This window comes from Camellia sinensis, chromosome 7 (assembly GCF_055761805.1).
Source record: "Camellia sinensis isolate YWXY chromosome 7, ASM5576180v1, whole genome shotgun sequence".
Lineage (NCBI taxonomy): Eukaryota > Viridiplantae > Streptophyta > Magnoliopsida > Ericales > Theaceae > Camellia > Camellia sinensis.
The window spans coordinates 182,690,201-182,703,409 of NC_138967.1; the positions used below are offsets into that span (position 1 = coordinate 182,690,201).

A 13,209-nucleotide genomic window follows, 5' to 3' on the forward strand; every position below is an offset into this window, starting at 1 on the left:
ATTGGTATTTAAACCCAATCTATTTATAGCACTATTAAATGAGTTATTTCTTCACTACAGGTCTTTGGTGTTTCAACCTCTTCAACAACCTTGGAGTTCATTTTAATTCATATCACAGACCACATTCATATTTTTGGTTATGTATGTTTACTTTATAGTTTATGAATCGAGGCTTAATTTCTCACTTATTATTTATATTTTTTCTCATAATCAAATGCTTTTGTGTTATTTTTTACAGGTGGATGATATATTAGAGGAAACAGTAATATTAGATCTCTATACTCATTTTTTTATTTAATCTTCATTCCTTATTATAATTTTTCTTTGACCTTTCAAATGCATTTCTATACATACACAGGTTCAATTTCTTCAAAACAGAAATGTCAGTGTTGTGATCCATAATGAATGGGACTTTAATGTCCTCTGTGTTCATGGGGTAAGCCCACTAATCAAATTTATTTGCTTCTCATATTTTTTTTCTTAATAATTTTTGCTTATTTTCTTAAAGGCAAAGGCAAAGGTAAAGGCGAAGGAAAATGAGAAGTTTAAAGGAAAAGGAAAGGAAAACTACTCAAGAAAGGGAATAAAAAATACACAAATGGTATGGTTGTTTTCAAGTTTGTTTTGGAACATGTATAAAGAAAATCGTAGGATGCATAATCTCTGTGTAATTTATTTTTTATTGTAAAGTTTGTGAAGATGGACATGGTGCTTTTAATGATGTTCAAACTAAATTATGCATCCTTAAAATATTATAAAGGATCTTTTACAAAGATATATAAAATTTTGCAAATAGAAGAGGGAAGTAACTAAAGTTTAAAAAAGATCACAAATAATGAAAGAAGGAAATAAATTGAAAGTGTATTTTAATTAAAATTGTGTTTAAATTATGATCAAGTCAAACTTTTGTAGGATTGGGTTGAAAAAGCTAGAGCTCAAGAGGATAAATAAGACTACGTTGCTCCGATGGAATTATAATAAGGTATCCTTGGTCCATATTGTTTCAATATTTATTTTTCATATTGTTTCAATATGCTAATGTTATTGCTTTTTAAATATTAGATTATTGATTATACGAAATCTTTCTCTCACATATAGTAATTTTGGGAAGTAAAATTGATTATACAAATAAGAAAATTGCAAAGATCTTTCGTGCTCCTCTCTCGATTCGGAATCAACACCCGATTCCTGTTTTGACTTGCAGATACATACCAAGATACACCTTTAGTTGGCTGGTCAAACCTATGTGGTGGGTCATAAGTACGGGAACTTTTGTTTCTAGCCTCAATTTCACATGGATTCTGATTTTTCGTGTTTGTGAACTAATAAATGAAAGTTTTGTTCTTTTCTTAACAGAGTTTCTTCATAGGGCAGTTGATCTTACACTGGTTCCATCAGTTGCCCTTGCAAAGGAGCTTGAAGCAGCTAGGGTAACAGCAGGTAAATGAACATCGCCCAATAGATAACTCTCTGAAATTTCACATTGATCACATAACAGAATTTGACATTTATGCTTCTGCTTGAATTTTTATTTTATTTTTTCAAATGTTTCTCTGAAAATAGCAGCTCATATCCATGTTAATTCTTTGTTTATTTTCAGGTAACAAGATTCGTCTATGGAATAAGGGTGTTGATTCCGAAAGCTTCCATCCCAAATATCGCTCTCAAGAAATGCGAATAAGACTAAGGTATGGCTTTCTTTCAATCCTTAAAATTTCATTGCCATGTAATATGAGTTTCCTCCAAATGTTAATATATTGTTATTTTTTTAATCAGCAATGGGGAGCCCGAGAGACCAGTGATAGTCCATGTTGGACGACTAGGAGTTGAGAAGAGTTTGGATTTACTCAAAAGGTACTACTCTTTTATTTCAAATGATAAGTATTTTCTGCTTTTGCAATTTAGGAAATATTACTTGCAAAATATTGACAGAATAATGCTTTTTTTCATAATTATTATAAGTTGTAACCATTGACATTTGGGATGTATGATTGCACAGTGTCATGGACTAGATACCGGAGGCACGGATTGCTTTTATTGGAGATGGACCATACAGGTATTTCTCTAAGGACTTATTGGCTGTTTAGTTTTGTCAACATTGCTGGAACAATCTCTATAGAATATAGTATAAAATGATTCTTTGTATTAAAAACCACAAACCGCTGTCTAACGAAATGAATTATTTATTTTTATATTTTTGCATACATCCAATGATACACAAATTGGGCCATGATGATCGCCTGAATTTATTTTCCAATAAGAACCATGGGCAAAATTTATTCATCTAGAATGATTTCTTCGTGGCAGGGAGGATCTCGAAAAGCTGTTCTCCGGTATGCCTGCCGTATTCACAGGGATGTTAGGAGGTGAAGAGCTCTCTCAAGCATACGCCAGCGGAGATGTTTTCGTCATGCCGTCAGAATCAGAGACGCTCGGACACATAATGTCATTTTCAAAAAACAGGCAAAAAGGTTGGTGTTTTTTTTTTTGAACAAACATAAAAGGTTGGTTGGTGAACTGTTTTTGATTCAATTAAATTTTTGTAATGAACAAAACCCACTTTTTACGAATTATTTTTCGAATTTTCGTAAACCGTTTTTTCTTAGCAATGAAAAAAACCACTTTTTTATTTTATTTTTTATTTTAACATTTATAGAAACACCCCAATCTATTAAGTCATATAAAGATATTGCACCAGAAATCCTATTTCTTTCTAATTTACCTAAACATTAATCTTTGGCATATGAATTTTCAATAGATTTCATTGTGTATTCACCTTAAACTGGGGATATGACTCATGAGATCAGGGGCATTATTCATTCTTCATAGCAGCCTGTTTTTGCTTATCAATGAAAAAAACCACTTTTTTATTTTATTTTTTATTTTAACATTTCATTGTTCCTTTTTTTTTCTTTTTTCTTTTTTTTAAAGCATGAAAAACAAAGAAAACAAAGGCATAACCAAAGAGGGCTATGTAGGAAAATTATCCAGTTTTATGTCACATTTTTTGGTATTTTTCCAAAAATGAAAAACAGATGACAGAAAATGAAAACACAACTAAACAAGTACTTATTTTCGAGTATTCATATGTATATATAATCATAAATATTAAAATGATGGCCATTTTTAGAATTTTTCATTGTCTTCGTTTTTCAAAAAAACTACAAATAGAAACACAACTAAACGGCTAGGAAAACTATTTGTTCTATGTCACATATCGGAGTCATATACTATCCCAGAAAAATATATAGCAAAGAAGAAAATCTATACCTTCTTCCCAGATCTCATGTCGATTTTATCTCACACTGCAGGGAATACGTTATTCAAAACTTGCGAATTTATCACCTATAGTCGGCCTCTGTGAGTATTCAACACCCTTACTCTGTTTTTCTTGCTAATTAAGTTCAACAAACTATTAAATTCACAAGATTTGATAGTCTTTAATGTATTAATTTTACTTGAATTGGGTTTTTATGCAGACTCAAGCTTAATCTTGCGGTCGGTCCAGTCTCAATAGCAACATCTTTCCGCCGAATGAATACATAATTGAGGGCAGTTCAAGCTATCAGTTTTACCCACGGTAATTTTCCCTAACCTATAAAAGATTTGTAACAAGTTTACAAATACAAACTTACTACATAAAAGATAGAGTTTTAGGTAGATTACTCTACTTATATTTCCCGACTTTAGTTCTATGTCTTATGATAAGGTTTGGACTCAGGTAATGTTTAATACAGTTGAAAATTAAAAATTAAGTATTGAAAATTGAATGTTAAATTTTTTGAGTTAAAAAGTTGTTTGATCAAAATTTAAGTACTAAACTAAAAATAAATTGTTTGATATGCATAAGATAAAATTTGAAATTTATTATTTTCAATCGTTTTTTTTTTAATCGTTGTGTATGGTTTTCTTTGTTCAATTTCATGCTCTCTTTTTTTTTTTTGGGGGGGGGGGGAATCTTTGAAGTGTTGGTGCTGTGAAATGTGTGAATTGTTTTGTTAATGTAATGTAAATAGAAAGGAGGTTATAATGTGGGTTTTGCTTCATGTGTTCTATTCTCTTAATCTTTGTCAAGGGATCACAATGTTTTATTGATTTTGCAATGTTTTAATGATAGAAGAGTTTTCTTTTGATTTGTTTTGATTTGTGTGCATTATGATATTTAATTTTTTTTATTTGATTTATTTGGAATTGTAGAGTACAGTCTGTTAAATATATTTTTATAACTGCATTTTAATCTTAATATTATTTACACCGTGCCTTTAGGCACGGGCATATATATATATATATCTATATAACAATGGAAGGGTTAGTTTGATTTCAAATGTCTATGTGTCAAAATGTGAATCATTAGATTGCTTCAATCCAAGGGCTAGAAATGTTCCATTCTCATTTGTCCTACAAGGACATTTTAATGGTTGAGATCAATTACAATCAACATCTAATGGTTCAAAATGTCTCTCACCTAATGTGGCTGAAATCTCTCTCTCACGTGCTCCTCTCTGCTCAAAATCTCTCTCTGTTTCAATTTTCAAATTTTGAACACACACCCCTATCTCTTTCTCTCTCTCTCTCCATCAGAGCCCATTCCCTTGCTGGAGACCCAACCCCAATCTTCATCTTCATCAACCGAGGCAGCCACAATCTTCATCTTCTCTTTTCCTCCCTCTCTCTCTCTGCCATCCCAATCTTCATTAGCCGAGGCAGCCCTAAAAGGGAGCCACTACAAAAAAGGAAGAATCTAAAGGAAGAGTCTATTAGAAAAATTGGAAAAGATTGGACCGATCTAAAGCGGGTGATCACCGAAGAAGAACACCTGCCATTCCTCAATTGGGAGGCTTGGATTGTATTCACAATGTCAGCATTATAGAGGTATTAGTTTAGTACTGATCTTTGATGTATGTTGTTTATGAAAGATAATTTTTTGTGTTCAAAATCTATAGTTTATTGATTTCAATAACCCGTGACGATCCAAGGATTTTGTACAAGTTTAATCAAGGAAATGGAAAATATTGTCGTTCAAGAACAAATCTAATGAATTAAATTGTGAACCTATTTGGGGATTCACACAATGGGGCAACCATGAAAGTGAAATTTCTCTACTTAGGTATGAACTTTTACTTCATACCCATTGGGCAGTGATTAACATTTTTTTCATCAACAAAGTCCATCACTGTTATCTGAAATAGCAGAAATGATAATGAATTATAGTAAAAATGCTCTGTACAAAACCCTCTTTCTAATAGGAAAAATGATAATGAATTATAGTCCATCACTGTTATTTTTCTTCATCAATAGGAAAAATGCTCTGTACAAAACCCTCTTTCTAATCTATACTGTACATTTCTAGGTGTTTTGTAGCGTAAGCTTCTCATGAATTATAGTATTTGGAGCTATCATTTGGAGAGATTCTGTGGTGTTCGAGAAACACACTCCAGGAAATGGACAAGCCTCACATCCTTCAGGTAATTTCAGTGTTTTTTAATGTTGTGTTGCATCTCCCCTTCTCTCTCTGTGTTTGTTTTTGGCTGTTGGATCACCGCCATTCGCACACGCACCCCTCGTGCTTGGTGTTGAATTTTGCAGAGATTGGACCGATCTAAAGCGGGTGATCACCGAAGAAGAACACCTGCCATTCCTCAATTGGGAGGCTTGGATTGTATTCACAATGTCAGCATTATAGAGGTATTAGTTTAGTACTGATCTTTGATGTATGTTGTTTATGAAAGATAATTTTTTGTGTTCAAAATCTATAGTTTATTGATTTCAATAACCCGTGACGATCCAAGGATTTTGTACAAGTTTAATCAAGGAAATGGAAAATATTGTCGTTCAAGAACAAATCTAATGAATTAAATTGTGAACCTATTTGGGGATTCACACAATGGGGCAACCATGAAAGTGAAATTTCTCTACTTAGGTATGAACTTTTACTTCATACCCATTGGGCAGTGATTAACATTTTTTTCATCAACAAAGTCCATCACTGTTATCTGAAATAGCAGAAATGATAATGAATTATAGTAAAAATGCTCTGTACAAAACCCTCTTTCTAATAGGAAAAATGATAATGAATTATAGTCCATCACTGTTATTTTTCTTCATCAATAGGAAAAATGCTCTGTACAAAACCCTCTTTCTAATCTATACTGGAGAGTTCTAGGTGTTTTGTAGCGTAAGCTTCTCATGAATTATAGTATTTGGAGCTATCATTTGGAGAGATTCTGTGGTGTTCGAGAAACACACTCCAGGAAATGGACAAGCCTCACATCCTTCAGGTAATTTCAGTGTTTTTTAATGTTGTGTTGCATCTCCCCTTCTCTCTCTGTGTTTGTTTTTGGCTGTTGGATCACCGCCATTCGCACACGCACCCCTCCTGCTTGGTGTTGAATTTTGCAGAGATTGGACCGATCTAAAGCGGGTGATCACCGAAGAAGAACACCTGCCATTCCTCAATTGGGAGGCTTGGATTGTATTCACAATGTCAGCATTATAGAGGTATTAGTTTAGTACTGATTTTGATGTATGTTGTTTACGAAAGATAAATTTTTGTGTTCAAAATCTATAGTATGCCGATTTCAATAACCCGTGACGATCCAAGGATTTTGTACCAGTTTAATCAAGGAAATGGAAAATATTGTCGTTCAAGAACAAATCTAATGAATTAAATTGTGAACCTATTTGGGGATTCACACAATGGGGCAACCATGAAAGTGAATTTTCTCTACTTAGGTATGAACTTTTACTTCATACCCATTGGGCAGTGATTAACATTTTCTTCATCAACAAAGTCCATCACTGTTACTTCAGAAGCAGAAATGATAATGAATTATAGTAAAAATGCTCTGTCCAAAAAAACCTGTTGCCGGTGATGTCCCTAATGGGTTTCAAGGATTGAAAGCAATTATAGTTGATGAGAAACCGGTTAGAGCAGCTGTGACAAGATACCATCTGAAGAGACTCGGTATTCTGGTTGAAGTCGTAAGTTGTGTAAGGATGGCAGCTACTATGTCTTGCAAAAATGGATCCAAGTAAGTATTTGTTTTGGTGTCCTTTATTTATTTTAGTGTTTACTTGGATAGAAATTTTTGTTATTCATGGTAGATTTGAAAATTCCAATTTTAGTTTATTTAAATACTAGGCAATGACTGCCATCTTAGTGGCCTAGGATTCAAAAAACATAACTTGGAACACTTCCAATGAAGTATAAACACTTTCTTTACTATTTGTTTTGGATTTTTGTATGTTGTCCTTAATGAATTAGTCCTCTTTCTTGAATTAGTCCTCGATTTCTGTTTTTTCTTTGGTTTTTTTTTTTCCCCACTGTTCTTTACTTAAAAAAATCCATTGGTCTCTGTTACCTACAATGATATGTACTAGGGTAATGACTTTTATTGCTTTTGTAATATTAGAATTTGTTTATTTTGTATGGTTTGGTTTGGTTTGGGAATATGTTGAGTAGTGGGTTTTTTTTTTTGGCACCAAAATGGTAGAGTCTTAGTTGTTTTGGTATAGGACTCTTCAGAAATTTGTGAACTTATTTATTTGGGTTTTCCGTTTTATTTTCCTCCCTATTTTGTTTTTCCTTGGCCATCCTACAACACAAATACACTTTTGAAGTACTAAAAATTGATTGAGAAAAGGTCACACAGATACATAGCTTTTGCATATTCTATTATTGTTTATTCAAACAATCTGCTCTATTTTTATTTTGTCTCTATGGCTTAAAACTTCTTAGTTGAATGTTTATTTAAATTTTCTGAATATTATGACAACCAAAACTATTCCTTTAACATAAACAGAGTGATACACAGAGTGATTAATCTTCAGAATTATTTTGGGATTAATTTTCTGAATGTTTATATAAACAAACCACAAAGAAATAGGTTATGTTATGTTAAGATAAACAGAGTGATAAACAGGATTAATCTTCAGAATTATGTAAACAAATTATGTTATGTTAAAGGAATACTTTTTAGTTGAATGTTTTGGTGGTCATAGGTTATGTTAAAGGAATAGTTTTGGTGGATATAGCAACCATGGTTTAAAGGAATATTATGAAAATATTCGAAGTTTGATTTTTTTATTTTGTATTCAAACAATTTTCCTTATTTTTACAATATGTTTTATTTTTGTATTCAAACAATCTGCTCTATTTTTATTTTGTATATGGAAAGTATTTTTTTCCAAACTTGAAGCCTAAGGGGTATCAAAACAAATTCTTGCATGGTGGTATATACCTGTTTCTGAGTAGGAAAATTGAACAAAAAAAATAAGACAAGCTCTGTGTAGTTAAAAATTTGCAAATTTTGGTCAACAATTTAATAAGATGAATGTGATCAATTTTTCACAATTAAAGAATTTTGGAAATTTGACAATACAGAAAGAATCTCCCTGTTGTATGATGTCAAGTTAAAGGATCAAATTGTATTAGTTATTTTGCCCCACTAAAAAAGAAAACCTATTTGTATGGGAGCTAAATTAATATAAAAAAAAAAAACTAAGACAATGGAATTTACCTTCTTAGTTGGTTGATCCACAAGGTCTTCCAGTTGAGGTAAACATTTGCAAGTGTTCAGTGTCGCGGATAGAAGATATCATATGTATAGAAGCTCTTTTATATGGTTTCATTGATTAATGGCTTCTTCTCATGTATTTGGTAGGCTGAAAAACTGCTTACAAAGACATTGCCGTACCCAAGAAGTGTTTGAACAGAGCATCTGAATGCCTATTGGACCTGAATTCAACCCAGTGACAGCGGTTGGAGCTCTTAATCGGCCAGAGTTCAATTTGTTGGCAATACTCTAATCACTATACATTTTATTGTTTTGTACACTGAGTTCAATTTGTTGTCAATACTTTAATCACTATACAGTTTATTGCTTTGTACACTAAGTTTAATTTGTTGTCAATACTCTAATCACTATAAAGTTTATTCATGTTTTAAATTTTTTATTAGATGCATTTCATTCATATCTTTTCAGTGTCAAACATTTTAAAAAATTCACTCCCTACTCTTTGAAAAAAAAAAAAAAAAAACACCGTGCCTTTAGGATTGTTGGTGTTTGTTGCTGGAGATAGAACTGCTCTGAATAGTGGTTGAATAATGGTTTTTTGGTTTTTAGTACAGATTTTTTTTGAGATTTTAAAAATTATTTATGATGGCCTCTTATAGAGTTTCGTTTTAAAATAAAATGGATTTTATTAATCTTATTCGAAGGTATGAATTTATCATGGTGAATTTGAGGTATCATGCCTTCAAAATCTGTCACCATTAAAGAATTTGTTACTTTCCAACATTATTCTATTAGTATAATATGCCCTTTTATCACATCTTCCCCATCTTTTTAGTTTACAATACTATGGTGGCTTAATTTTCGTCTTCACAGCCTTACCCCACCATCAAATAGTAATTCTCAAAACACATTGTACAATCAAATATGATGTACCCTACTATGATGTTTACAAGCTTAATAGTCATTTTGGAGGGTTTGAACATTGTGTAGATAGCATAATCAGTTATTTGTTAAAAACTGACATTCTGCTGGAGTTAGTGCAACATGTTATGTGCACATCCTTTTTGATAGCTTAATTTTTATGTGATTATCCTAGGTTTGCTTGCTTATGGTTGCATCCATTTGAATGGACAAGTAACTTATTGGAAAATAAAAAGAAAAGAAATAGATTCAAGGCATTTTATTTATCAAGTTGGTAATAATTTGTTATTTGTCTTCTGCAGGTTAAGATTGCAATGATTGGAATCATGGCTGGTGGTGAAGGACTTGATTTTTCATCAGCTGCCTCAGAACCCATCTCATATGTCTCAGGTGTAGTTAATTTGCATATCCTTAAGCATTGCTGAATCTTCTCTTTAATCATCAAGAAATTGGTGGATGGTTAAAATTGTCTGTTACTGGTTTAAATTCAATTATGAACTAATGATTTTCTATTAAGTGGTTTAGGTTAAAGTCTTCTCATTTCTAAATCTTTACCTTACTCTTTATGTATGATGAAGTTATCTTAGCTGGACCATTCAGTGGTCCTGCTTACAAATTTGAGCTGCCAGCCACTTTGTTCTTGATATCGCTGCTATTTTTATTGTTATTCTTTTAATATTTTAGGCTTGCTACTTATCATCATAATTTTCAATACATAACCAAATCAAGATCATCAAATTCCAAATCAAATGTCTTTCCTCGCTATGAAATGATGTAGATCTATATTGGATGGGTTACACTGGAGAGATGGTGTGGTAGTATCATCCCTTACAAAAGCATGTTTAATGTACTTGACTCTTATTTTGATATGTTTGAATGCGCACACAGAATTAAAGACTCTTTTAAGTCACATGAAATGAATAAAAAACATCATAATTTGAAGATGGTCAATGAAAAAAAATCCCTCAAAATTACAAACGAAACAAACATAAATCTTTCAAGCAAACTCAAGGAGGTGGTTTGTTGGTGTTTAGCCATTTAAGGTGTTTTTGATCTATCTTAGTAAGTAATCTATGGTTTTTCAGGATGTGGGCTGATTTTTTAATTCGGGCTCTTAGGCAGGTGGTTGTTTTAGATAAAAATGTATTACTCTGATCTATATAGCTTTCCATTCACTGGAAACGAAGGAAAACAGATGAGGATGTGAAATTGAAAATTTTAAAAAGAGTCTTTGATCATCGAACCATTTTTTGGTAATTGTGGAAAGGGGCTTCATTTCTTTGACATTTGAGCCTTTGGGGACCTACATCGTGCTCTCTCTCTCGGGTGATTTTTGTTGATTTACATAAGTATATGTGTGTGTCAAAAAATATACCTTTTTGTTTTATAGGTTTGTTCGGAGATGTGTTTGATGAATTAGCTCTTCACACAACTACGTAACAATCTTTAACTACTACTTTTTTCGTGAACCATATAGTTATATGTAAATGAGGTTTGTTGTTTATATAGAATTTTATATGTTAGCCCTTCCCAATTTGATGTGTTGGTTTGATGCTGAATAATATTGGGGAGCAATGATGCATGTATTGTTTAAATGTGTTTTCAAATATAATTGTTTATTTATTTATTTATTTTGGATATGCAATGATCTGAGACATAATTTTGGATGTGAAGAATGCCTGAACAAATGGGAGAAATGGGGAATCTCTTAAGTAGGCAGGAGGGTTTTTGAATCTAAGTATACCTACCAATCAATTCTTAACAATGGTCAGATACCGATTATTCTTTGTTTTTCCTTTTTCCCTCCCTTTTCTGTCTTTTGTTTCCTAGCTCTTTTTCATTTTTTAGATAACTGAATGAAGAATTTTGTTCGAAATCAAAATTATAGCGTTGATAGGAAATTGATTGACTGGAATATAGGGAGAACCTGAGCCTAGGCGCAAAACACTTTTCCTGATGATGGTTTATCAGACAAACTTATGCCACTGGGACTCAAGTATGTGTTCCAACTCCAAGGTTTTTTTTTTTTTTTTTTTTTTTTTTTTTTTCAGTTGGCCTTCCATGTGTTTTGTATTAGCCACAACTGGTTGCATATGAAATGCTTGATAAAAAGATTCAGTTAGAAGGATCATTTACTGACAGATGTATTATCATGTGCAACATGTCTCCTATTTGGAACTCTAAAACCTTTGTACACTTGAGAAAAGTCTAATTTCTATATTCAAACATATTATTGTGATTTGTGAATAAGGTACTGCAAATCCAAAGAAAAATCAAACACTAAATTTTCATTATTGATGAGTTTGTTTTTTAACTTTTACATTTGATTCATTGTTTCTAGATTTATAGATGTTCAGTTAGGTGATTTTTGTGTAGTTAGTTTAGTTTATAGTTATAGTTATAGTTATAGTTATAGTTATAGTTAGTTCAGTTTATAGTTATAGTGAGCTTTTGAACTTTTAAAAATTTGTAGTGGGTTTTGTAATTTTTAGAATTTCTGTTTTTGTTATGTTGTACACAACTTGAGACAATAAAGAGCCAAGTAAATGGAAAAATTTCTAACCAGTCTGAAACAAAGGAAGTGTGAATATTGGAGCTTACTGTCAAAATTAGTTTTTAAAGTCTCATTCTGGTATTTGTATTAATGAAATTGTCTATTTGTCGTGATAGAAATATTAACTTGAAATTTTTGTTATTTAGTTTATAGTTGTGCAACTTGCTGTCACTAGAATGTTGTGTTGAACTTTTTGTCCATCTCCTTGATGACCTTAAGGGGCTTCAAGGTTAGGTACATTTTTAGGGTTATTTTAGATTGTTTATGGGTCATTTAGATTGGGCTCCATACTGTTATTATTAGAATTCCATTCTCCCAAACTCACAAATTTTTGAATTAATCTAATACATTTTATTTGAATTCCATTCTCCATAATTAATTACAACACCTCCTCCACAATTAATTAAACTCATCTCATTCTCTCTCTCACGGCTCATTTGTTTATTAAACCTATCCAAGCACCAAGAACTTTGTAATCCACCCGAGATATAATCGGATCTATATTTGAATTGGTAGTGTATTTGGGTTTGGATTTGTGATTTGTCATTCAAAGCTCAAACTTGAGCAACAATGGAGTTCAAATAGGAAGAGAGAGATGTAGAGGGAAAAAAAAGACACAGCTCTCTGCTAAAAAAACCCGCTTAGGTCTGCTTTCCCTTTCCAAGAATAGTGTTGTTTTTATATTAAATTCATAATCTATATAATAAGATGGAAAGGTTGGGATTACAATTATATTAAATTGATAATTTACTAAATAGTGTTGGGATTACAATTATATTTTAATCTCAACATTATTAACACCGTGCCTTCAGGCACGGGCATACGCTAGTATATATATATAGGAGGAGACGGGAGCACCAAGAGGCATGGTGGGAAGCCAACTTGGGGGCACGCCTCTTGGTCGCACAAAAGATGTTATATTTTAGTGTATTTTAATTTAGAAAAAAAATGTAAAAAAAAATATAATAAAAATATTATAATATTCAGAAAATAATATGAAATACTAGTATAAAGTTAAAATTATTTGTTTTTGAAATAATTTTCACTATAAAAATATACAGACCATTAAATTTAAAATAATGTGAGTAATTATTCAAAAAAATATACAATTTTTATTTTATATATATATATATATATATATATTATACTCTAAACTTTAATAACATCTAACTCTTTAAATCACATGCTTTCAAAATTTAATACTAATGTGGTGTTAAA

At 31.7% G+C, this 13,209-nt stretch overlaps 1 protein-coding gene across 2 annotated transcripts; it reads left to right on the top strand.

The window, feature by feature from the left end:
- Positions 1 to 1,136: 1,136 nt before the first annotated feature.
- LOC114313267 (sulfoquinovosyl transferase SQD2-like) lies at positions 1,137 to 11,665 on the top strand. Of its 2 annotated transcripts, XM_082880068.1 has the most exons (14): positions 1,137 to 1,260; positions 1,357 to 1,440; positions 1,601 to 1,688; positions 1,777 to 1,854; positions 2,308 to 2,471; positions 3,312 to 3,360; positions 3,480 to 3,580; positions 5,351 to 5,465; positions 5,587 to 5,685; positions 6,164 to 7,031; positions 8,664 to 8,796; positions 9,740 to 9,827; positions 11,112 to 11,204; positions 11,358 to 11,665. In XM_082880068.1, exons 1-7 carry the CDS (start codon positions 1,245 to 1,247, stop codon positions 3,544 to 3,546), a joined length of 546 nt encoding a protein of 181 aa, XP_082736194.1. In that variant the 5' UTR covers positions 1,137 to 1,244; the 3' UTR covers positions 3,547 to 3,580; positions 5,351 to 5,465; positions 5,587 to 5,685; positions 6,164 to 7,031; positions 8,664 to 8,796; positions 9,740 to 9,827; positions 11,112 to 11,204; positions 11,358 to 11,665. The 2 variants fall into 2 exon arrangements, with proteins under 2 accessions (XP_082736194.1, XP_082736195.1); XM_082880069.1 differs by lacking the exons at positions 6,164 to 7,031; positions 8,664 to 8,796; positions 9,740 to 9,827; positions 11,112 to 11,204; positions 11,358 to 11,665 and adding an exon at positions 5,803 to 5,905.
- Positions 11,666 to 13,209: the final 1,544 nt, after the last annotated feature.

Excerpts from the sequence above, each read along its gene's own strand:
- LOC114313267 (XM_082880068.1), top strand. Across the intron at positions 1,689-1,776 it reads GAAATGCGAATAAGACTAAG|CAATGGGGAGCCCGAGAGAC; the intron begins GTATGGCTTTCT and ends TTTTTTAATCAG. Across the intron at positions 1,855-2,307 it reads AGTTTGGATTTACTCAAAAG|GGAGGATCTCGAAAAGCTGT; the intron begins GTACTACTCTTT and ends TCTTCGTGGCAG.